Source organism: Gobius niger (assembly GCF_951799975.1).
Source record: "Gobius niger genome assembly, chromosome: 22".
In the NCBI taxonomy this organism is placed as follows: Eukaryota; Metazoa; Chordata; class Actinopteri; order Gobiiformes; family Gobiidae; genus Gobius; species Gobius niger.
The window spans coordinates 7,608,520-7,634,020 of NC_136873.1; the positions used below are offsets into that span (position 1 = coordinate 7,608,520).

The 25,501-nt window shown below is 35.5% G+C and overlaps 3 protein-coding genes across 3 annotated transcripts in view; all 3 read right to left on the reverse strand.

The window, feature by feature from the left end:
* slc31a2 (solute carrier family 31 member 2) overlaps positions 1-12,161 on the reverse strand; it is a gene marked incomplete at its 3' end in the record, with an annotated part of 15,325 nt that extends 3,164 nt beyond the window's left edge. The window contains exons 1-3 of the mRNA XM_079581097.1: positions 12,138-12,161; positions 5,294-5,360; positions 2,794-3,010 (exon numbers count right to left, since the gene is read on the reverse strand). Of these exons, the coding sequence (XP_079437223.1) occupies positions 2,794-3,010; positions 5,294-5,360; positions 12,138-12,146 (293 nt within the window). The 5' untranslated portion in view covers positions 12,147-12,161. The remainder of the gene's footprint in view (positions 1-2,793; positions 3,011-5,293; positions 5,361-12,137) is intronic.
* Positions 1-25,501, reverse strand: part of phpt1 (phosphohistidine phosphatase 1) — a 207,046-nt gene that overhangs the window by 24,029 nt on the left and 157,516 nt on the right. The gene's annotated exons all lie outside the window — the stretch shown is intronic.
* Positions 19,996-25,501, reverse strand: part of arrdc1b (arrestin domain containing 1b) — a 66,561-nt gene continuing 61,055 nt past the window's right edge. The window contains exons 6-8 of the mRNA XM_079581281.1: positions 24,798-24,974; positions 21,504-21,927; positions 19,996-20,120 (exon numbers count right to left, since the gene is read on the reverse strand). Coding sequence (XP_079437407.1) covers positions 20,053-20,120; positions 21,504-21,927; positions 24,798-24,974 — 669 coding nt within the window. The 3' untranslated portion in view covers positions 19,996-20,052. The remainder of the gene's footprint in view (positions 20,121-21,503; positions 21,928-24,797; positions 24,975-25,501) is intronic.

Genomic DNA, 25,501 nt, shown 5'->3' on the forward strand with positions numbered 1-25,501 from the left:
AATTTGGGGTAATTAAAAACTAAAAAATAAAAAAACGGTACAAAAATGTGGAAAAATTAAGAAAAAGTGGAAACTAAATATGTGAAATAAAATGTGGGTAAATTTAGGGGGAAAAAAGACACGGGAAAAATTTGATAAATAAAAAGGAAAAATTTGGGAGGAGAAAATTTAAATCTGGGGAAAAAACACATTAAGAGAAATTAGGAAATTTGGGGAAATTTTTCAATTAGGAAAATTGTTTTGTAGTTAAAACATTCAGTGCCAAAAACGGGAAAAAAATCTTTTCTGTGTTTTTTTTAAATTATTATTACAAAACTCGACACTCTAATTCACCTTGAGTGAGGTTTTGGGAGCTCTGTGATGAACAGAACTGAAATAGATCAATCAGAAACTTGTGAAAAGTTACATCTGGACATTTTGTATATATTATTGCGTCTCTTTTCTTTCTTTTTTTTGTCTGAGGGGGCGTGGTGTTGCGTAGCGAACAGCTGTAACTCGACACTTCTCTCTCGCTCTATGGAAAGATCGAAACAATTGAGATTTTAACGTTTCTCTGAGTTTTTAAATGGTTAACATCGGTCCAAGGACGAGGAGTTCATCAGAAAGGAGAGCGTTTCATAAAACACGCAATATCTCTGATTCTAGATCAAAACTAGCCTCTGTTTAGCTTAGATTTCTCAGGAACCGAGGCACGTAGAATTAAACTGTTTTCACCTACGGAGAGCTCAGAGTCTCGTCTTTCAAATGATCCATAGCATGTGTCCATAGAACATAGAATACACTGTGATGCTACAAATATCATGAAAAATGGTCTGGATTCTTGGCGCTCTACAGCTAAATCCCCCAAACAGTGCGGAGATTAAATGGAAGGAAAAGGAAATGAGTAAATCTGTTTTATGGTTCTGTATGACAAATATTTCAGTACAGGTATCGAAAAAAGTATTTAAAAAAAAAGTACCAGTACCCAGCCCTAAATATGAGCCTTGCACAGTAGCACCAAGTCGAAAACAGTTACTAGACGGGCTCGAAGTGAAAGTAATTTCCCCTGTGTTGCCTGTAGACACATGTCCGCCGTGCTCACCTGTGTGGCCGGTTGCTTTTTGTCTTTTCTTGCTGGATTTTTGTCTATTTTTTGCTGGATTTTTGTCTATTTTTTTGCTGGATTTTTGTCTATTTTTTTGCTGGATTTTTGTCTATTTTTTGCTGGATTTTTGTCTATTTTTTTGCTGAATTTTTGTCTATTTTTTGCTGGATTTTTGTCTATTTTTTTGCTGGATTTTTGTCCATTTTTTGCTGGATTTTTGTCTATTTTTTGCTGGATTTTTGTCTATTTTTTGCTGGATTTTTGTCTATTTTTTGCTGGATTTTTGTCTATTTTTTGCTGGATTTTTGTCAATTTTTTGCTGGATTTTTGTCAATTTTTTGCTGGATTTTTGTCAATTTTTTGCTGGATTTTTGTCTATTTTTTGCTGGATTTTTGTCTATTTTTTTGCTGGATTTTTGTCTATTTTTTTGCTGGATTTTTGTCTATTTTTTGCTGGATTTTTGTCTATTTTTTTGCTGGATTTTTGTCTATTTTTTGCTGGATTTTTGTCTATTTTTTTGCTGGATTTTTGTCTATTTTTTGCTGGATTTTTGTCCATTTTTTGCTGGATTTTTGTCTATTTTTTGCTGAATTTTTGTCTATTTTTTGCTGGATTTTTGTCTATTTTTTGCTGGATTTTTGTCAATTTTTTGCTGGATTTTTGTCAATTTTTTGCTGGATTTTTGTCACTTTTTTGCTGGATTTTTGTCTATTTTTTGCTGGATTTTTGTCTATTTTTTGCTGGATTTTTGTCTATTTTTTGCTGGATTTTTGTCACTTTTTTGCTGGATTTTTGTCACTTTTTTGCTGGATTTATGTCACTTTTTTGCTGGATTTTTGTCTATTTTTTGCTGGATTTTTGTCCATTTTTTGCTGGATTTTTGTCCATTTTTTGCTGGATTTTTGTCTATTTTTTGCTGGATTTTTGTCTATTTTTTGCTGGATTTTTGTCACTTTTTTGCTGGATTTTTGTCTATTTTTTGCTGGATTTTTGTCACTTTTTTGCTGGATTTTTGTCTATTTTTTGCTGGATTTTTGTCTATTTTTTGCTGGATTTTTGTCACTTTTTTGCTGGATTTTTGTCTATTTTTTGCTGGATTTGTGTCTATTTTTTGCTGGATTTTTGTCTATTTTTTGCTGGATTTGTGTCTATTTTTTGCTGGATTTTTGTCTATTTTTTTGCTGGATTTTTGTCTATTTTTTTGCTGGATTTTTGTCTATTTTTTGCTGGATTTTTGTCTATTTTTGCTGGATTTTTGTCTATTTTTTGCTGGATTTTTGTCTATTTTTTGCTGGATTTTTGTCTATTTTTTGCTGGATTTTTGTCAATTTTTTGCTGGATTTTTGTCACTTTTTTGCTGGATTTTTGTCTATTTTTTTGCTGGATTTTTGTCTATTTTTTGCTGGATTTTTGTCTATTCAAATGATCCACAGCATGTGTCCATAGCTATAACATAGAATACGCTGTGGTGCTACAAATATCATGAAAAATGGTCTGGATTGTTGGCTCTCTACAGCTAAATCCCCCAAACAGTGCGGAGATTAAATGGACAAATATTTCAGTACAGGTATCGAAAAAAGTATTTAAAAAAAAGTACCAGTACCCAGCCCTAGATATGAGCCGTGCACAGTAGCACCAAGTCGAAAAACGTTACTAGACGGGCTCGAAGTGAAAGTAAAAGAAGTAAAAGTCTGTACTGTAAGTTCACCTGTGTCGCCGGTCGCTGCCTGAGATCGAGGCCCGTGTGGGTGCGATGGGGGTCAGGGAGGACTCTGAAGGGCTGCTCTCCAGCACAGGGCTGCTGTCGCCAGGAGGGGGCGCAGTGGTGCTCTTCTCGAAGCGGTGACTCAGCCAGATCCTGGACACTTTGAGCACTTCGTAGCACAGAGTGAGGAGGAAGACCACCACCACGGAGAGCAGCATGCCTGGGTTTACACAAGAGGCAGAGTCAGGCAGAGTGAGCGAGCACGAACCCAAAACTCCCCCCCCCAACCTGTAGCGTCTGATACCGATACTGGCGGTTTGAGTATCTGCCGATATCCGACATAAATCGATACCAAGAGACTGTCTTTTTTTCTCCAGTGTGAGCTCAATCTCATTTTACGATATCTATAAATAAACTGGAATGGAAAAACATTGACCAAGAATGACTGGACTGTTTTACATTGACGATATGACCGGCTATTAACCTCTTACCACCCGCCAAAACCAAATCCATTCTCTCCTCTATGCCATTGTCGTCACTTTTTATTTCCCTGATGTGTTTTTGTCACTTTATGACTTTTTTGCTCTTCTGTCAATTTTTTCTTTGATTTTTGTCTTTTTTCTGGATTTTTGTCTTTTTTTGCTGGATTTTAGTCTATTTGTTTGCTGGATTTTAGTCTATTTTTTGCTGGATTTTAGTCTATTTTTTGCTGGATTTTAGTCTATTTTTTGCTGGATTTGTGTCTATTTTTTGCTGGATTTGTGTCTATTTTTTGCTGGATTTGTGTCTATTTTTTGCTGGATTTGTGTCTATTTTTGGCTGGATTTGTGTCTATTTTTTGCTGGATTTTTGTCATTTTTTTTGCTGGATTTGTGTCTTTCTTGCTGGATTTTTGTCTTTTTTTCTGAATTTGTGTCTTTTTTGCTGGATTTTTGTCTTTTTCTGCTGGATTTTTGTCTATTTTTTGCTGGATTTTTGTCTATTTTTTGCTGGATTTTTGTCTATTTTTTGCTGGATTTTTGTCTAGTTTTTGCTGGATTTTTTGTCTATTTTGTACTGGATTTTAGTCTATTTTTTGCTGGATTTTTGTCACTTTTTTGATGCATTTGTGTCACTTTTTTCTGTATTTTTGATGCGGATCTGGTCTGTTCCTTCCGCTCAGGAGGTAATAATGTCCTTTCTCTCTTTTTATCACTGCTTTAGTGGGAATTCTGCTCAAAAAATGAAGTAACAGGTGACGCTGCTGCTTCTGTTTTCTGATGTGCCGTGTTTATGCCGCTGTGCTGTTTGTTTTCCTGAACGATACTTTTTACACACATTATTTTAACTTAAAATAACACAGGTATCGAAAAAAGTACCGTTAAGGCACCGGTACCGAAAAGCAGGTATCGCTAAAGTAGTGGTATCGGAAAAAAAGCGAACGGTACCCAGCCCTAGTCGCAGCTAACCTTATATTTAGTTTCCTCCGGGTATTCCAGTTTCCTTACTTAGTGTTTACACTAAAACATGGACGTCTGTGTGAGTGACCCCAGGGGAAACAAGAGAACAAATCCCTTAAACTAAGACTATACAGAGTTTAAAAATGTCCAAATTAAGTATTCATGGTAAACACGATTATATTGAAGATTTAGTTTAAGATTGCACCCAGCTTTCTTCGGTTTGGCCATTTTTGTGATGTTTAGTTTCACTTCCTTGTAGATTCAGACGGCATCTCATCATAGAAGGGGAAGTGGCTTCACCGAGGGGGAAAATAGAATCTTTTGGGAAACATAATTTTCCACTTCTTTTTGCCCTTTTCTGGTGGAATATTAACTTATTCATCACACATAAATAAAGTCAAGTCTAAATCGGGCCCATTTGGATGTTTAAACACAGCAGATTGTGCAGTAGAAGTGAAAAAACGGAAGTCGTAGCTAGCCTTTAGCATTAGCATCGTGCTATCATTCTCCGTTGTGTATTTATGGGCTGTTGAACCACTTTTCTCCTCCTCATGTCTTTGTATCTTTATTTAGTAGAAACTATATTCAGAATTCAGCATTTGTTAAAGTAGTATTTGAATAATTAGAGAAAGTTTAGATTTTCTCAAAATTGTTTTCCCCTTAAAGGGACTATACAGAGTTTAAAAATGATAAAATGAAGTATTTTCCTCCCCCTACATATTCCTCCATGTCCTAATGTGTAGAATGAGCTCATATTCACCACAACTGCCTCTAAAATCCTGCACTCAGAAAGGTGTTTATTCGGGTCCGAAATACTGTCATACACGAGCTTAATATAGAAGCTGCAGTTACACAAAAGACCTGAGGTGGCAGCAGTGAGAATAAAATGACAAACTTGCATCTAGTCTCTTTAAAAGCATTTCATAAACTAAAACACTGAACATGCCGTTTGCACCTCCTCCCCGGCAGCCATTTGCCTTTCAGCGACTCCTCGGTAAATAAAACTGTTGTGTCTGTAAACGGCCCAGAGACCTTTACGCCTGCAACAACAAACAAGCCGCTACCTGCGACTCCATGGACGTCCCAGAAGTCAAACAGCAGAGTCACGCTGCTCGACGTATCGAATGTCATCTGCAAAAAGAAAACAAAGACGAGATTAGGGTCAGTTAGTGCGAACAAATAATAACTCTACAAAAGACTTCATCAGCTTCAATGAACCGTTTAAGGGAGGCCGGAGAGAAGGTTTATGCACAACTGTAGCCTCTGGAGGGTCCGAAACCTTCATGTTCAGGAGACTCCAGAGGCACCAGCAGCTTCAAATACCTGTCGGCTGTTTTGTAGCATCTGTTCTCTTAAACCCTTAACTCCCACCTGAACCGAGCACATTTTCTCCAGTTTGGCTTTACCCCAGTCCAAAAGCGTCTGGAAAAAAGGGAAAACAATGATGGAAATGTGACAAAAAAGTGAGAAAACATTGACAAAAAAGTGACGAAAAATTGACGAAAAAATGTCAAAAATGTGACAAAAAAATGATAAAAATGACAAAAAAAAGACCAAAAAAATGACAAAAATCTGACAAAAAATTGACAAAAAGTGAAAAAAACGTTGCAAAAAAAGTGACAAAAAATTGACGAAAAATGATAAAAATGACAAAAAAAAATACGAAAAAAGTTACGAAAAAAATCACGAAAAAAGGAAAAAAAAGTCAAAAAAATGATTAAAAATTTACAAAAAATTTTACAAAAAATGTATTTATTTATTTATTTACTTCAGTCATGTTATTTACATGTTTTCACATTTCAACAACTATACATTTTTTTTTATTTTTTAATACATGCTTGAAAAGGAGCACGATGAAGACAACGCTAATGCTAAGTGCCCATAAAAACAAAATATTGACGAAAAAATTACAAAAATTTGACAAAAATGTGATAAAAAAAAAGACAGAAATGTGACAAAAAATGTATGAAAAAGTGGCAGAAATGTCACAAGAAATTGACAAAAAATGTACGAAAAAAATCACAAAAATTTGACTAAAATTTGACAAAAAAAAGACTAAAAATGGATAAAAAATTGACAAAAAAATGACAGAAATGTGACAAAAAATGACAAAAATGTGATACAAATTTGACAAAAAAGCTACAAAAATGAGTTGAATACCCACCAAAAAAATGAAAAAAAAAAAATCTGATGACGTGAGGAAACAGATCCTCTCGGTTCAGGCGGGAGTTAAGAGGTTAATCTGATGTGTTTGTCTGGCAGAAACCGTCCTCATTGTGCCTTTATCTGCACAAACCCGAGCGTCTCTGAATCATCCACAAATCTCTTATCTGTATGATGATTACGCTTAATCTTTCATGAAATATCGAAGGTTTTCATACCTAGACCAAGACATTCAACTATTTCACACTTTCCATCAGCAGAGAGATCCTTTTTCTTTCCCATATCGCTTGAAAACGATGATCTGCTTAATAAAGTGGAACATCCTTTTTCACTAGTTCTTCCCTTAACTGGGCTTAACCTGAAAACTATCCATCCATAGAGTATTAGCTTAAAACAAAGTCCCCTCCTCCACTCGGGTGTGTCATCGCCATCATATTTGGGAAGTTGAAAAATGGCAGGAATGTTCTCGGGGCAGATATCTCCTGAACACATCTCTGCACTGGTGCAACAGCCATTGTCCCAAACAAGAGCCCAGTGTGCTGGACTGGACACAGCGACATCGCGACAGACCGGCCATTCAGACGGGATTATCCAGAGATCACATCAAAACTATCTATAGGCAAGAATCTGATGGAGGATTTCACCTTTAAAACAGTCGAAATGTTTTCACCTGGTTTTGGGGAAACATTTACAAGATGAAGGTCTTCTCTGTCAATGCAAATAAACTATTTTTTGCATAGTATTGCTTGGATTATTCAATTACCAAGGGTTTGAATGAATTTGATGAAAACCCACAAAACTGATCTTTTTCCTTACGTTGTTCCTCGCATTTTTGTTGATTTTTTGTCACATTTTTGTTGAATTTTTGTTGAATTTTTGTTGAATTTTTGTTGATTTTTTGTTGATTTTTTGGCAATTTTTTGTCACATTTTTGGCGAATTTTTTTGTTGAATTTTTGTCATATTTTTGTCATATTTTTGTTGAATTTTTGTCACATTTTTGTTGAATTTTTGTCGATTTTTGTTCAATTTTTGTTCAATTTTTGTTGAATTTTTGTCACATTTTTGGCATTTTTTTGTTGAATTTTTGTCACATTTTTGGCATTTTTTTGTTGAATTTTTGTCACATTTTTGTAGAATTTTTGTCACATTTTTGTAGAATTTTTGTCATTTTTTTGTTGAATTTTTGTCACATTTTTGTTGAATTTTTGTCATTTTTTTGTTGAATTTTTGTCACATTTTGTAGAATTTTTGTCACATTTTTGTTGATTTTTTGTAATTTTTTTGTTGAATTTTTGTCACATTTTTGTTGAATTTCTGTCACTTTTTTGTTGATTTTTTGTAATTTTTTGATTGAATTTTTGTCATTTTTTTGTTGATTTTTTGTAATTTTTTGATTGAATTTTTGTCACTTTTTTGTTGCATTTTTTGTCACATTTTTGTTGAATTTTTGTCACATTTTTGTTGAATTTTTGTCATTTTTTTGTAGAATTTTTGTCACATTTTTGTTGAATTTGTGTCACATTTTTGTAGAATTTTTGTCATTTTTTTGTTGAATTTTTGTCACATTTTTGTCACATTTTTGTTGATTTTTTGTCACATTTGTCATTTTTTGTTGTTGAATTTTTGTCACATTTTTGTTGAATTTGTGTCACATTTTTGTCTTTTTTTTTGTTGAATTTTTGTCACATTTTTGTTGAATTTGTCACATTTTTGTCTTTTTTTGTCAAATTTTTGTCAAATTTGTCATTTTTTGTTGAATTTTTGACACATTTTTGTTGAATTTTTGTCACATTTTTGTCATTTTTTGTTGAATTTTTGTCACATTTTTGTTGAATTTTTGTCACATTTTTGTTGAATTTTTGTCACATTTTTGTTGAATTTTTGTCACATTTTTGTTAAATTTTTGTCACATTTTTGTTGAATTTTTGTCATTTTTTTGTTGAATTTTTGTCACATTTTTGTTGAATTTTTGTCACATTTTTGTCGAATTTTTGTCACATTTTTTTGTTGATTTTTTGTCACATTTTTGTTGAATTTTTGTCACATTTTTGTAGAATTTTTGCCACATTTTTGTTGAATTTTTGTCACATTTTTGCTGAGTTTTTGTCTCTTTTTCGTTGTGTTTACATCCTTGTTTTCTTCTCATGTTTTGTGGCTGTTTTGGTGCTTTTTTCCCCAAGAAGCTTTTTGATTAGGGTAAAGCCAAACTGGAGAAAATGGGATCCGTTCAGGTGGGACGATGGAGGAACGGCAAGCTGAGTCAACAAGCGTCAACTGGGTCACTATTATCAGCTTATCTTCTGCCTTTCTGAAAACCTCACATTTACACTATTCTTCAGCAGCTGCTGTTATTTGCACAACGCCCAAACCTACATAACCAAGTAACACGAGAAGCTGGATGAACTCTGTGACTCTCAGGTGCATCATGGGACCTCACGAACTAAACATCCAGCGCCGGCGGTAATGTTCGGAATGTTCGGAATTCTCAAGAACTCTCTTTTTTTTTAGTCCGAGGGGGGCGTGTAGCGAACAGCTGTAAACCTGACACTTTGACAAAGCAGAGCGGCTTCCCATGGAAACGTTTCTCTGAGTTTTTAAATGGTTGAAATCGGTCCAAGGACGACTGAGAAACATCCTGTTAAAGTCTTCAATCCGAGAACCAGGCTGTTTAAATGCACACGCCATCACACTGCAAAAAGTGTTTAACTAGATCAGTATAAACATCTCATTTTGAGCATAATAATCCAAATTTTAGTTGTTTTGACTAGTTAAGAAGTTCTTGGGCATTTGTCCTAGATTATTTCACTTGTTCTGAGATGTTTCTGACTCGTTTCGATACATTTCGTCCTTATTTCAGGTAGGGCTGCTCGATTATTGAAAAAATAATAATCACGATTATTTTTGTCATAATTGAAATCACAACGCTGCACACACTATGATGATGTTTTATGTTTTCTGGACAGTCATAAAAGTGCAAATGATTTCAAGTACGCCTCGATTAAAGAGAGGTCCCTGTTTCACACCTGCCCCCTGCTGGCCAGCCCTCACACCTGCACAAGCAAACTGAGCAGAGGACATCATCACACAGCACCGTTTGTTTTTATGTCAGACAAAAATCCAGCAAAAAAGCGACAAAAATCCATCAAAAAAGTGACAAAAGTCCAGCAGAAAAAGACAAAAATCCATCAAAAAAAATGACAAAAATCCATCAAAAAAATGACAAAAATCCAGCAAAAAAGTGACAAAAATCCAGCAAAAAAGTGACAAAAATCCAGCAGAAAAAAAAATGACAAAAAATCCAGCAAAAAAAGACAGAAATCCAGCAAAAAATTAGAAAAATCCATCAAAAAAGTGACAAAAATCCAGCAAAAAAGAGACAAAAGTCCAGCAGAAAAAGACAAAAATCCATCAAAAAAAATGACAAAAATCCATCAAAAAAAATGACAAAAATCCATCAAAAAAGTGACAAAAATCCAGCAAAAAAGTGACAAAAATCCAGCAGAAAAAAAATGACAAAAAATCCAGCAAAAAAAGACAGAAATCCAGCAAAAAATTAGAAAAATCCATCAAAAAAGTGACAAAAATCCAGCAGAAAAATGACAAAAATCCAGCAAAAAAGTGACACAAATCTAGCAAAAAAGTGACAAAAATCCAGCAAAAAAATGACAAAAATCCATCAAAAAAGTGACAAAAATCCAGCAAAAAAGTGACAAAAATCCAGCAGAAAAATGACAAAAATCCAGCAAAAAAGTGACACAAATCTAGCAAAAAAGTGACAAAAATCCAGCAAAAAAGTGACAAAAATCCATTAAAAAAAATGACAAAAATCCGGCAAAAAATGCAAAAAAATATATATATATATATTGGGGAAAAAAAAATGTGAAAAAAAAAATTGAAAAAATAAAATAAAAATTATAATCGATTTTTTGCGATTATGCTAATTTTGTAATCGTTTACTGTTGTAATCAAAATCGTAATCGAATTTCGATCAATTGCACAGCCCTAATTTCAGGTCATTTTCTTTGCCAATGGGGAAAGAAAGTTGGTCTTATCTCATTGGCAATTTGACTTTCTTATTTCAAGCGAGATCCGATCAGGAAAAGTGTCGAAATGAGTGAAAATCCAGAACAAAACACTCCTTTTTGCCCGTGCATATGACGACTGAAAGTACTTTATCTGCACTCTTGCCTTTTACTGCCATTGATTCATTTTATGTTGATGTTTTATTGATTTGATGTAACTGTGAAGCTCTTTGAATGGCCTTGTGTATGAATTGTGCTTTATGTGACATTTATTGCACAGTCGAGAGCTGTCACTGTGACCTGACCTCTGACCTGTGTTTAAATTAAGTGTCTGCACAGATTGCGAGACCAAGTAGTCGATTTGGCACATCTTATACAATTTGGAATACATTTAGACTTCCAGTTTTCCACTTCAGTAATACTTTAACCCCTTAACTCCCGGCTGAACCGAGCACAATTTCTCCAGTTTGTTGGGTCTTGGTTGTTTATTCATCACTTTGTCGTCACCTGTTTTGTTGCCTTTTCATCACTTTTTATCACCTGTTTTGTCGTTTTTCCTCACTTTGTTGTCGCCTGTTTTGTTGCATTTTTGTCTGTTTTTTGATGCGTTTTTGTTGTTTATTCATCACGTTTTTGTCAGATTTTTGTTGCTTTTTCACCACTTTTTATCTCCTGTTTTCTTGCATTTATTTTCACTTTTTTGTTGCGTTTTTGTCGTTGATTCATCACTTTGTTGTCGCCTGTGTTGTTGCATTTTTGTCGCTTTTTTGTTGTGTTTGTTTTTTATTTTTTTTGCCTTTTCACCACTTTTTATCGCCTGTTTTGCTACATTTTTGTCACGCTTTTGTCGTTTATTCATCATCTTGTTGTCGCCTGTTTTGTTTCACTTGTCGCTTTTTTGTCACCTGCGTTTTTGTTGATTTTTTTTGTTGCTTTTTCATTACTTTTTATCGCCAGTTTTGTTGCAATTTTTTCTGTTTTTGTTGCATTTTTTCGTTTATTCATCACTTTGTTGTCGCCGGTTTAGTTGTGTTTTCATCACATTTTTGTCGCCTGTGTTGTTGCATTTTTGGCTCTTTTTAATTGCCTGCTTTGTCGCTTTTTTGTTGGGTCGTTTATCACTTTTTATCTCCCATGTTGTTGCTTTTTTGTTGCTTTTTTGTTGTTAATTCATTTCTTTTTGTCGTCTGTTTTGTCGCTTTTTTTGTTGTGTTTTTGTTGTTGCTTTTCACCACTTTTTATCTCCTGTTTTGTTGCATTTTTGTCTGTTTTTGTTGCGTTTTTGTCATTTATTCATCACTTTTTTGTCGCCTGTGTTGTTGCATTTTGGTTGATTTTTTGTCGTTAATTCATCACTTTGTTGTCGCCTGTTTTGTCGCTTTTTTGTTGCCTTTTCACCACTTTTTATCGCCAGTTTTGTTACGTTTTTGTCGTTCATTCATCACTTTGTTGTCGCGAGTTTTGCTACATTTTTGTCGCTTTTTTGATTCTTTTTTCCAACAAGCTTTTAGATTCAGGAAAGTCAAACTGGAGAAATCGTGCTCGGTAAAGTCGAGGGTTCTGACGTTAACGTTACTCAAGTAGTGAAAAGTACTGCATGAAAAAGTACATGTAGTATTTGCGTACACGTAAATCAGCCGTTGACGTTCAGTTACTCCTAAACACGGAACAACCTCGTGAATAAAAGTATCCCAGACTCAGAGAGACTCAGAGAGACTCACCGCCATCATGCTGGACCTGGAGCTTCTCCTTTAGTCCATCTCGAAGGTTCCGTCACACCGGGGCCACAGGAGCGAAAGAGCCGCAGACACGACCGGGGAGACGCGGGGCTAATTCTCCGTGTGACCCGCGCTAGCATGGCGGCTATAAACAAAGCGAAGGGGCTGATGGGAAATGGAGTCCTGTTTGGTGAATCGATTCAGAATGAAGGAAAAAGCGCAGGTTTTGTGATGTAACGTTGTTGGAGTCGCACATAAACACATTTATAAGTATTTAAAGTGACATTGGGGCCGGTGTAAGTGCGACACGGAGGCCACGCGGGTTCAAATCCCGGTACATTGGGAGGTAGCGCCCTCTGCTGTCTCGTGTAGTTACTGCACGTGCACAAATTTCGGGTAGATCTTCCCCACCTTTCAGATGGAAAGCTGCAGTGTTAATATTGACAACATATTTTAATTTAGTTTTAGTCTTTCGACGAAAATGTAATTCGATTTTAGTCTAGTTTTAGTCGACTAAAATTGCAAGTAAATTTAGTCGACTTTGCATTGATAATTTTTTTTATTTTTTTATATATCTTTATTTGAATTGGGACAGTGCACATTAATCAACATGTGTTTCTTCAACATGTAAATGTGCCGGAGTTAGCCATGTAGGCTAATTTTCATCATAATATTCATTATAATCATATTGAATCTTGTTCCTCTGCTTCATGGATAAAGATGATCCTTTGGCAGAGAATTTACATAATATGAGACTCTTTCAGACGCTCAATAGAAGTTTGGATGATTTTAGTCTCTCCCTTTCATTTTTATTTAGTCTTATTTTAGTCGACTAAAATATCTGGACATTTTAGTCACAGTTTTAGTCTCATGAGAAACTTTTAATTTAGTTTTAGTCCAATTTTAGTCGTCAAAAATAACACTTCGACTAAAATGAAGACCAAATATTATAGTCGACTAAATCAACACTGGTCTGCTGGTTAAGACGGATATACAACGACATTTATTTTGAATAGAAAAATAATAAAATGTGTAACATTGTCCATATAAATCACAGGCATCAGAGGAAATGCTTTACAGCTGTTTATTTCAGTTTATTTACGATATAATGATGAAAAGACAAACTACTGGATATGACATTATGACGAGGCTGACACTTCAGCCAATCAGAGCGCAGACTCACCTGCCCAAACGCCCTCGAGCTGATTCACGTGCTTTCATTGGATAATTGTTTCACAAAGTATAGGTTAGGATTATTATAATGTGTTTTTATTATTATTATTATTATAATGTTTTGGGTTGTTTTATATTTTCTCCTCGAAGCGGTAGACTTCGCACAACAAGAATGTAACCTGAAATAATTAGCATCCTGAGACACACACGGCACAGTAGGTGGCGGTGTGCACCTAAGCTGTTGGTTTCCGCCCGCCAATAATCGAAAGAAAGAAAGAAAGAAAGAAAGAAAGAAAGAAAGAAAGAAAGAAAGAAAGAAAGAAAGAAAGAAAGAAAGAAAGAAAGAAAGAAAGAAAGAAAGAAAGAAAGAAAGAAACGCGCAGAGCGAGTTTGGAGAGCCTTTGGCACAGCTGGACGTTCAGTTCCTCCACAGGTGTGGCAGGACTGAAGACCTGGGGCTGCTTTATACCCTCACATATGTTGCAATTGGGGCTAATTTTGCAAGTTTGTGATTCATTTCTTTGCGTTTGACTTTTGGAATCGTCGTCAAAGTTGTTCAGATAAAAAAAACAAAATAATAAAGTTGTTTCTGAATCGGGTTGAATGTAATGTACATGCCCTCAATGAGAGCTTGGGGGCGCTGTTTTTGTAGTCGTCTTATATGGTCGTCATTCAGGGATCAGACAAACCGCTTGTGTCGTGTGGATTTGGAGGACTTGGCTGGACGTTTTATATGTAGGGGAGACCGGGTATTTAATCATTATTATTTTTCTTTAATAATAATTATTTTTTTGTATTTTTTTGGTATTTTGTATTATTTTTTTTTCAGCAGGGAAGCGAACGAACCGTGAATACCAGAGGCCGAGGTGGGAGGTGTGACCCCCATTAATTCATGTGGAAAATCTTCCCTATCCAACACATAGACAGTTTTGATTTACAAAAATGATTTTATTTTTTTACAACCACAGTACAGATTTCTCGCCGTACTGTCGGATTTACATTCAAGTGATAACGTTCTTCGACAACGACCAAACAAAAGAGAAACAAACAGAAAGAGAAACAAATTCATAAAGCTCGACCATGTGGAGGAATCGGACTTCCTGAAGTAAAGCAGCATGAGTTGACTCTACAGACTCTAAAATAACAACACAATAATCCACATTCCAGTGACTGCCCTTTCTTTTAAAGCTACATTTGTGCACACACAGTCCAAGCGATCAAATAATGAATATAATAGAATATAAATATACAGTTAGACACGCGGACATTTGAGCAGTTAACCTCTTAACTCCCGCCTGAACCGGGAGGATCCTTTTCCTCACGTCATCAGATTTTTTTCCGTAATTTTTTTGTTGGGTATTCAACTCATTTTTGTAACTTTTTTGTCTTATTTTTTTGTCTTATTTTTTTTGGTATTTTTTTTGGTCAATTTTTTGTGATTTTCTGTCAAATTTTTATCTAATTTTTTTCATTTTTTGTAAAAAAAATTCGGTCAATTTTTTTGTCAAATTTTTATCACATTTGTCATTTTTTGTCACATTTTCATCATTTTTTGTACATTTTTTATCACATTTGTCATTTTTTTCGGTCAATTTTTTGAATTTTTTTTTCGGGCAATTTTTTTGTCAAATTTGTATCCAATTTTTATCGATTTTTTGTCATTTTTTGTCACATTTTTGTCACATTTTTTGTCATTTTTTGTAAATTTTTTTGATCAATTTTTTGTCATTTTTTTGTCAAATTTTTATCAAATTTTTCTCATTTTTTGTCAATTTTTTGTCATTTTTTCGTACATTTTTTTGTCACATTTGTAATTTTTTTTCTGTCAATTTTTTGTAATTTTTTAGTCAAATTTTCATCACATTTTTGTGAAATTTTTTCTCATTTTTTTGTCATTTTTTTCTCACATTTTTCTCAAATTTTTCTCAAATTTTTGTCATTTTTTGTCACATTTTTGTCACATTTATTGTCATTTTTTTAAATCAATTTTTTGTCATTTTTTGGTCAAATTTTTATTACATTTTTGGTCATTTTTTCATAATTTTTTGGTCAATTTCTTGTGACATTTTTGCCACTTTTCCATCAATTTTTCGTCACTTTTTTGTCAATGTTTTCTCTCTGTTTTGTCACATTTCCATCATTGTTTTCGTCTCAGTTTTGTCGCTTTTTTCCAGAAGCTTTTGGACTGGGGTAAAGCCAAACTGGAGAAAACGCGTTCCGTTCAGGTGGGAGTTAAGGGGTTAAAGAAAATAAAAAATACATAAATGAAAATATGAAATGGAAACACGTTACTGCAGTCGATAATGTATCGTATGTAAGTATTAATGTTACTTTTGTTTGCATTTATCTGGTCGGGAGTGGCTCTTCTGGGCAAACCTGTCGTGCCCTTTGACTTTTCACAGTTAAGATTAAGACAAGAAAGTAAGAAACATTCACTTCAGTCATCCGAATGCGTAGAAAACAGAAACTTCAAATCACAGTTGGGATTCCACACACTCTAAATAATCTTTAAGGCAACAATCGATCTGATTCAGAAACAAAAAGGGGAAAAGGCATGAGAAGTACAGTCGCTTTACAACCCCAGAATTGTGTTATACATCTCAGATTTATAGCATGTATTACCTATAGTGATGGGATTATGCCTGTGTATTACTCACAGTTCTACATCAAGGCCCATTGGTACAGTATGGTTGCACAGAGACAGTTATGGACAGTTTACCCTCTTATTATTCACTCCTTTCAGTCCTTTGTTGTTTTGGCGGCCATTTTGAATACCGAAGTTGCATTATCTAGTAAAAAAATGACAAAATGTGACCAAAAATGACCAAAAATGTTATAAAAAAATGACAAAAATGTGATAAAAATTTGACAAAAAAATGACAAAAAATTGACAAAAAAATGACAAAAATGTAATAAAAATTTGACAAAAAAATGACAAAAATGTGACAAAAATATGATAAAAATTTGACCAAAAAAATGACAAAAAATTGACAAAAAAATGACAAAAATGTGATAAAAATGTGATAAAAATTTGACAAAAAATTGACAAAAAATGACAAAAAAATGACAAAAAATATGACAAAAATGTGACAAAAAAAGACAAAAATGTGATAAAAATTTGACAAAAAAATGACAAAAAAATGACAAAAAAATGACAAAAATGTGACAAAAATATGATAAAAATTTGACCAAAAAAATGACAAAAAAATGACAAAAATGTGATAAAAATATGATAAAAATTTGACAAAATTTTTAAAAAAAAATTGACAAAAATTGACAAAAAATGACAAAAAAATGACAAAAAAATGACAAAAATGTGACAAAAAAATGACAAAAATGTGATTAAAAAATGACAAAATGTCATTTTGGTAGAAACAATATCTCTACTACCATGAAAATGAAAGACGACTGATTGGCAGTGATATTTTTATGTACTCGTAATCATTGCTCAAGATAACAGTAAAAACACGGCCCCGGAGACGCACGTTTATGTGAAGAAACCAGTGTATTTAAGATGTTAGCATGCTACCGGCTAGCATATAGCTTCAACAGCTCAGCTCCAACCTCTCCAAGAGAAAGCTTTGAGCTGTTCTCCAGTGTTCATAGATGTGAGCCACACACGTGTTTATCATGTTGAAGCCATTAGCAGTTGATTGAATCAACTATTGATGGTTGACAGTTGCTAACCGGTAGCATGCTAACGTCTTGAGCAGCTTAACCCCTTAAGTCCCACCGGAACCGAGCACATTTTGACGAGTTTGGCTTTGCCCCAATCCAAAAGCTTCTGGAAAAAAGGTGAGGAAATAGCAACAAAACTGAGACGGAAACAATGATGGAAATGTGACAAAAAAATGACGAAAAATTGATGAAAAAGTGGCAAAAATGTCACAAAAAATGTATAAAAAATTTGACAAAAAATGACAAAAAATTGACAAAAAATGACAAAAAAAATGACAGAAATGTGATAAAAATGTGATAAAAATTTGACCAAAAAATGACAAAATTTGACCAAAAAATGACCAAAAAATGACAAGAATGTAGGAAAAATGTGATAAAAAATTTGACAAAAAATGTGATAAAAATGTGATTAAAATTTTACAAATAATGACAAAAATTTGACAAATTTTATAAAAATTGGACAAAAAATGACAAAAAAATGACAAAAATGTGATAAAAATTTGACAAAAAATGACAAAAAATGACAAAAAATTTGACAAAAAATGACGAAAAAAACCCAACAAAAAAGCTACAAAAATGAGTTGAATACCCAACAAAAAAATGATGGAAAAAAAAAATCTGACGTGAGGTAAAAGATCCTCTCGTTTCAGGCGGGAGTTAAGAGCTTAAACACTGACTCAGACTGAGACTCTGTTGACATGACAAACTGTTTTCTGTTTCCTCTTCAATGAGCTAGTTTAGCCTGCACAATGCTACTTCGGTATTCAAAATGGCCGCCGTAACTATGCGTGATGTCATTGGAAACACACATAAAAGATGAAAATTGTTCACAAATGTAATAACTTTATACATCATCAGCTGCTAAATCGTGATTATCGATTCCTACAAGGGGGCGGGACAACACCGACTCGTATCCATGGCGATGTTGCTGGTTTGACAGACAGGTGAGGTGTTATACATAGCCTGGCCACACACACACACACAGAACAGTATGGCTGGCCAGGCTAATAAACACAACAGGTCCTCGTAAATGCTTTATATTGATAACTCGATGTAAAAATAGTAGTAGTAGTAGACAATAGTGACTGTAATGAGCACAACACAGCCACAAGAGGGCGCTCAAAGACCAGCATAACATGACAGTGTCTGGTTTGGTCACACTCTGAGGAAGGGAAGGGCACAGAGTTTGTCTGCGGATGGTCAATTACAAATAAACTCAAGTGAAATCCTCCCCACCTGTACGTCTGGAACATGTAGGGAGGGGAAAATACTTAAAGGGACTATACGGAGTTTAAAAATGTAAAAATGTATGTATTTTCCTGCATGTTCCAGCCATGTCCTAATGTGTAGAATGAGCCCAGACCTGTTCACCACAACTGCCTCTAAAATCCTGCCCACGTCACGCATGAGATTAATGTTGAAGCTGCAGTTACGCGTAAGACCTGAGGTGGCAGTAGTGAGTATAAAATGGCCAACTTTAATTTTAAAACGCTGTATAGTCCCTTTAACCAAGCGCTTTTTTTTAATTATTGATGTTCGAATCACACAACAAAATGCCCTTTGGTTTCGTAATGTCAAAAAAGTCCCAGATGTTTAAGCTTAAACGTCTGGCCCTCGAGATGAATTTGATAAATATTATAGAGGAAATAAGAGATCAAATAGCTGCTAAAGTTGGGGGGAGTGGGGGAAGATGAGCAGCTTTTTGCTTTGGTGGTTAGTGAGTAAAAACAGTGTAATATAAATACAAAATGTTACTACTCGTATACATTTTGGATTAAAGAATCTCCTGTATGTTTTTTAACCTCTTAACTCCAGCCTGAACCGAGAGGATCTTTTTCCTCACGTCATCAGATTTTTTTTTTCCAGCATTTTTTTGTTGGGTATTCAACTCATTTTTGTAGCATTGTTTCGTAAATTTTTTGGTCATTTTTTGTCACATTTTTGTCGTTTTTTGGTCAAATTTTAGTCATTTTTTGTCAATTTTTTATGAAATTTTTGTCACATTTTTGTAATTTTTTTGTCTAATTTTTTTTCAAATTTTTGACATTTTTTTGTAATTTTTTGGTCAAATTTTTATCACATTTTTGTCACATTTTTGTCACATTTTTGTAATTTTTTCGTAAATTTTTTAGTATATTTTTGTCATTTTTTGTCAAATTTTAGTCATTTTTTGTCAAATTTTAGTCATTTTTTGTCAATTTTTTATGAAATTTTTGTCACATTTTTGTCAAATTTTTGTCATTTTTCGGTCAAATTTTTATCACATTTTTGTCAATTTTTTGTTATTTTTTGTCACATTTTTGTCATTTTTTGTCGAATTTTTGTCACATTTTTGTCACATTTTTGTAATTTTTTCATCAATTTTTTATCATATTTTTGTCATATTTTTGTCATTTTTTTGGTCATTTTTTTGGTCATTTTTTTGGTCATTTTTTGTCAATTTTTTGTCATTTTTTTTGTCAAATTTTTATCACATTTTTGTCATTTTTTCATCAATTTTTCGTCACTTTTTCGTCAATGTTTTCGTCTCAGTTTTGTTGCTATTTTCCCACCTTTTTCCCAGAAGCTTTTGGACTGGGGTAAAGCCAAACTGGAGAAAATGTGCTCGGTTCAGGCGGGAGTTAAGGGGTTGAAAAGAAATCCTGACAGAACATCCCATTACATCATATATAATGTAACTTGCCCACCCCTGATGTACAGGCATTTACGGAGTGTGTTTGAGTGAAGAATGTGGAATGTTCTCTGGCTTTACACTAAATAAACGACTTTTATGTTCCCTATTTATCCATTCACTTCAGCTGGAATCAAAAAAGAAAAGATTTGTGCTTTATAGGTCCTTTCAGATGAAGAAAAACAGGCATTTTCAAACATGTAAATAAAGAATCAAACATGACAAACGTCCGACCCAGACTCCTGACGTAGGCACAGTGTCGTTCACCTGCTTCGGCTGAGGATTCATCTGAAAAAAAGTCATTGCTTTGGGAGTCTTTGGAGCGTCGGCCCGAGCCCCGGACAGCCTGCGCTCTGACTGGTCCAGAGGCGTCCAGGGGGCGGGACCTGGCGATGTCTAGTGTCTGCTGTTGGCGGGGGTGGGGTCGGCTGTGCTGCAGCTCTCCTCGTACGTGGGAGGGGGCTCTGGAAGCACACATGGGACAGATGATGGCAAAGTGGAGCGTGTACAGAGAGGTCTGAAAACATTAACCTCTTAACTCCCGCCTGAACTGAGAAGATCTTTTTCCTCACGACATCACATTATCTTTCCAGCATTTTTTTGTTGGGTAATTCAACTCATTTTTGTAACTTTCTTGTAATTTTTTTGGTCATTTTTTGTGTCACATTTTTAAAAAAAAAAGTCAATTTTTGTCATTATTTTGTCAATTTTTTTGTCAATTTTTTATCACATTTTTTGTAATTTTTGTCACATTTAAAAAAAAGAAAAAAGTCAATTTTTTATCAGTTTTGTGTCATTTTTTTGTAAATTTTTATCACATTTTTGTCACATTTTTAGTAATTTTTTTGTCACATTTTTGTAATTTTTTTGGTCATTTTTTGTCACATTTAAAACAAAAAAAGTCAATTTTTATCAGTTTTTAGTCATTTTTATTTGTCAATTTTTTTGTCAATTTTTTATCACATTTTTGTCATTTTTTTGTAATTTTTGTCACATTTTTGTCATTTTTTTGTTGGGTATTCAACTCATTTTTGTAACTTTCTTGTCATTTTTTGGGTCAATTTTTTATCACATTTTTGTCACATTTTTTGTAATTTTTTGTCACATTTTTGTAATTTTTTTTGGTCATTTTTGGTCACATTTAAAAAAAAAAAAGTCAATTTTTTATCAGTTTTTTGGTCAATTTTTTGGTCAATTTTTTGGTCAATTTTTTTATCAAATTTTTTGTCATTTTTTTGTCACATTTTTGTCATTTTTTTGTAATTTTTGTCACATTTTTGTCCTTTTCTTTTGTCATTTTTTGTCATTTTTTTGTCAATTTTTTCTCACATTTTTTGTAATTTTATTGTCACATTTTTGTCATTTTTTTGTAATTTTTGTCAAATTTTTGTCACATTTTTGTCATTTTTTTGTTGGGTATTCAACTCATTTTTGTAACTTTCTTGTCATTTTTTGGGTCAATTTTTTATCACATTTTTGTCACATTTTTTGTCATTTTTTGTCACATTTAAAAAAAAGAAAAAAGTCAATTTTTTATCAGTTTTTTGTCATTTTTTTGTAAATTTTTTATCACATTTTTGTCACATTTTTGTAATTTTTTTGTATTTTCACAGCTTTTTCCAGAAGCTTTTGGACTGGGGTAAAGCCAAACTGGAGAAAACGTGCTCGGTTCAGGTGGGAGTTAAGGGGTTAATATAAATAATAAATAATAATGGTCCCAAAATGTAACCTTGTGGCACACCAGACTCCACGGAATTCCTTTTAGATTCATAATTTTTCTATACATAGTGCATAGTGTAAGCATGAAGTTGTGTGTTCCTCCCAAACTCTCCAGTGGACTGACTCACCCTGGGGGAAGTCCCAGCTGCTGTACTCCGGGGGCAGGATGAGGGAGCAGGACGTGGGGATGGGAGTGATGTCGCCGCCCTCCGTGAAGAAGGGGATGGTGGCGCCCGTGGACAAACAGAAGAGCTGCGCGGACAGGTCGGGGTACAGGCCACCGGGGGGCGGCGCCGCTCCGGGGGGCAGGCCGACGACGGGCTGCCCGCTGGGGTCCTGCTGGGAGTGGCTCTTTGTGGGGATCTCCTCGCCCGCCCCGCCCCCCGCACAGAGCTCGTTCAGGTTTTCTTCGCAGGGCGGGGCGCTGGGGGTGACCGCGCCCCCCGGGCTGGAGGGGGTGGAGCCTGGCTGCTGGGAGGGCGTCAGGTTCACGGCGACGTTCCCGATGTAGATGGGTAGAGTGACCACGGCGTCGGGGGACTTCAGAGAGACCTGGGTAAGAGAGAGGTCAGTTATGGGGGGTTTAGGTGCATGACAGTTTAGACCGGGGGGTCCCATAGATACAGACGGCATCTCGTCATAGAAGGGGGCGTGGCCTCGCCGAGGGGGAAAACAATCTTTTGGGAAACACAAGTTTTCACTCTTTTTAGGCATTTTCTGTTGGAATATGAACTTATTTATCACATACAAATAAAGTCAAGTGTAAATCGGACCCATATGGATATTTTCTCACAGCAGATTGCTCAGTAGAAGTGAAAAAACGACAGTTGTGGCAAGCGCTAGCTAACCGTTAGCATTAGCCCGATGCTAACATGTAGCATCATGTTAGCATTCTCCGTTATTTATGTATTTATGGGCTGTTGAACCACTTTGCTCCTCTCCATGTCTTTGTATCTTTATTTAGTAGAAACTATATTCATAATTCAGCGTTTGTTAAAGTAGTTTTTGAATAATTAGAGAAAGTTTAGATTTTTCTCCAGATTGTTTTCCCCCTTAACTGTTTTCAAACATGACCATATATGGGCGATTCCAGAGATGCCGTCTGTATCTATAATGTCAGTCACAAGCTTTCGTCCATTTAGCACTAGGACAACACACAGAACAAGCATTTGGATAGATACAGGTTGTGGCTGGTGCACACTGTGTTTTTCTTCAAAGAGAAAGTTTATTGTAAAAAATATCAGGCGTGTAGCTAAAGGTCAGCACACACTACATGATTTTTCTGGTCTTAAACAATTTTATATAGAATTAGTAATGCACGAAAATGCCAATTTGAACCGATAACCAATAATTCCGCATGTCCCGATACCGATAATGACACCGATAATTATGTATATTATGTATATATATTTGCACTTTATTTTGTGAGAAGAACTCAATGCAACAGTTCACAGTTCTGCCCAAAATGTATTAACTCTACCAAGCAATATACAAGTGTATAAATATAAATCAAATAATGAGTTTTACTCTGGGTTTGAGTCTCCAGCTTTTTCTAAAGCTCTGGTTTTTACAGTTCCATCTTCAGAGCAGGTCTGACTCTGTTCATCTGTGTCACATCTTATTCAAAAAAAAGTAGTCCTAGTGTTTTTCTTGTTGTTGACATCATACTAATGAATTCTTATTTACAATACTGGAATATAGACAGTATTATAGTATTTCACTGAGTCTAGAGGCGTCTCTGACATGAGAGAGAAGTGATGCCAAATCTGTGACAGATTCTGACTAATAATACGATACTACAACACAAAAACAAGACTCTCTCCTGCATTGGGCTCATTCATGCATTTGTGACGAGCAGCGGCTCATTTCATCAATGTAAAACTTCTCTCGTTCATAGCGCTTTAATCACGGGGCTTTTGTCTTTAGTTGATCAGAAATATGAAGATAATACATGGGTTTTTAGGCCCCGCTCTGTTCCAGTAACTTACATGAGTGGGTCAGAGGTTCTTTTTCTCATGTTGTTGCGGTGCTAATGTTGAAGTGACTTCGATGTAAAAAGTCTAAAAGCTCTTCCTTCGCGGAGAGCGCCTGCACAGTTGTTTCACTGGAAAACTCGTTGTATTTTTCAGCTAAAGCCGTGCAGAAGTCGGCCGTGGAGAGCGTGTATCTGCTGCTGTAAATGTGCTGTCCTGAGTCTGCAGCAGCTCCGGGCTGCAGGACGTGCGGGGCAGTGCCGCTGAGAGAAAGGCAGCGAGCTGGAGCCGCAGATTCAATGTAATTTGAGTTTATAATTATCGGGCCTAATTATCGGCCAAATTTTTTTTTATCGGCTTTATCGGGGATGGCGCCAAAATGCCGATAAATGCCGATAAATATCGGTGGCCGATATTATCGTGCATCCCTAGTTAAAACAGAAGAAAGGGCACTGGTAAAAGGTCGTTGTGTCGCGGCCGCCATCTTCCCTGTTTTGGTTACACTGTTTTGGAAGCACTGGTTGATGGGAAATCCTAGCACGGAAGATGACACACCAGTAACTCCCGCCTCCTGTGCTATGATTGGCTCGTCTTGGTTTTGCCGGGGTCAGCGAGATTCAAATCGCACAACTCCAGACGGCCAAAATCACACAGTTTACACCTGGTTTTACACAGGCACATGGACGAGGGACAAGCAGATTGTCTATGGTTTATTAACTCATTGACTGCCAATGACGTGTATAGACGTCAATTAGGTCTTTCAATGGGAACAGCTGCAGCAAAGCCTTGAGCATGTCTGGTGTTATTTTGGGTGATTTCACCTATTTTCTACAGAATGAAACGAGGTACAAACAAACTTTTTTTTTAGATGAAAGAAGAGAGTCTAATCTTTCTTTTGGTGGGTTTGGTGTTGACATAGACCTAAATTTTCTGTGGGTCTTGAAAAAACAGTCAAAATCCTGAAAAACCTCTGGCAGTGGGAACTCTCTGATTTGAAAATGGCTGGCAGTCAATGAGTTAAGGGTCATTAGCTTCCACCATAGCGGTTGCTTGTCCTCTTGGGGTCAGGGCTGTCACGATAACTACTATATCGACTTATCGTTCAATCAAAAACATATAAACGATAGCCTACATGTTTGGGTTCGATATTTATCGTGTTTGATTTCTAACTGACACAAATTGAGTTAAATTACATCTCCTGTTTATTGGAGCTTGTGCGGCATTGTGGATATGACAACACACTTTTAGAATAAAGATTTACTGTAATCTTTATGCCTGAGTGTTGACGGTATCTGGCATTGTTAGAGTCAATAATATCGTTTATCGTGGGCAATTACATTTAACTTTTCTGTTTATTTCTCTGTGCAAGTTTTCCTGAAAGTAAAATGACTGAAAGCCTCAAAAGCTGAGCGTTTCCTGAAGCAGAGTCAGCGTGTGGAGTGTAGAGACCTGAATGAAGTAGTCGATGTCGATGAGGCTGCAGCCGGCCAGGGCAGACTGGGGCAGCGGCGGCACGATGATCTGCTCCCTCCACTCGGCGTGTTTCCCCGCCTTCACCCCGGCCCCCTCCACCTCCGCTATGGTCCGCAGGTCCATCACGGGCCGCTTTGTCCGGTAGGTCACCTTCTGCAGCACCACCACAGCGGGACAAGAGACGGGTTAGCACTTTTACTCCACAACGATAGTTTCTACTCGGAGTACAAGTCGAGGACGGTGAAGTTCAGAGTCTGTAGGTGGCCCTCCATCATCAAACTCTGGCCCTCGAGATGATTTTGAGAAATATTATGACCCAAATCAGAGATCAAATGCCTGTTAAAGTACCTTAAAATGTCTTAGCAGAGCACCCTTTTAGGCCATAATCCTGAAAGAGCACTCATCTATGGGTAGAAATGACTTAAATCTACTTGAATTAACCCCTTAACTCCCACCTGAGCCGAGCACTTTTTCTCCAGTTTGGCTTTACCCCAGTCCAAAAGCTTCTGGAAAAAAGGTGGGAAAATAGCAACAAAACTGAGACGAAAACAATGATGGAAATGTGACAAGAAAGTGGGAAAACATTGACAAAAAAGTGACGAAAAATTGATGAAAAAATGACAAATATATGATAAATATTTGACAAAAAGTTACAAAAATGTAGCAAAAAATGACAAAAG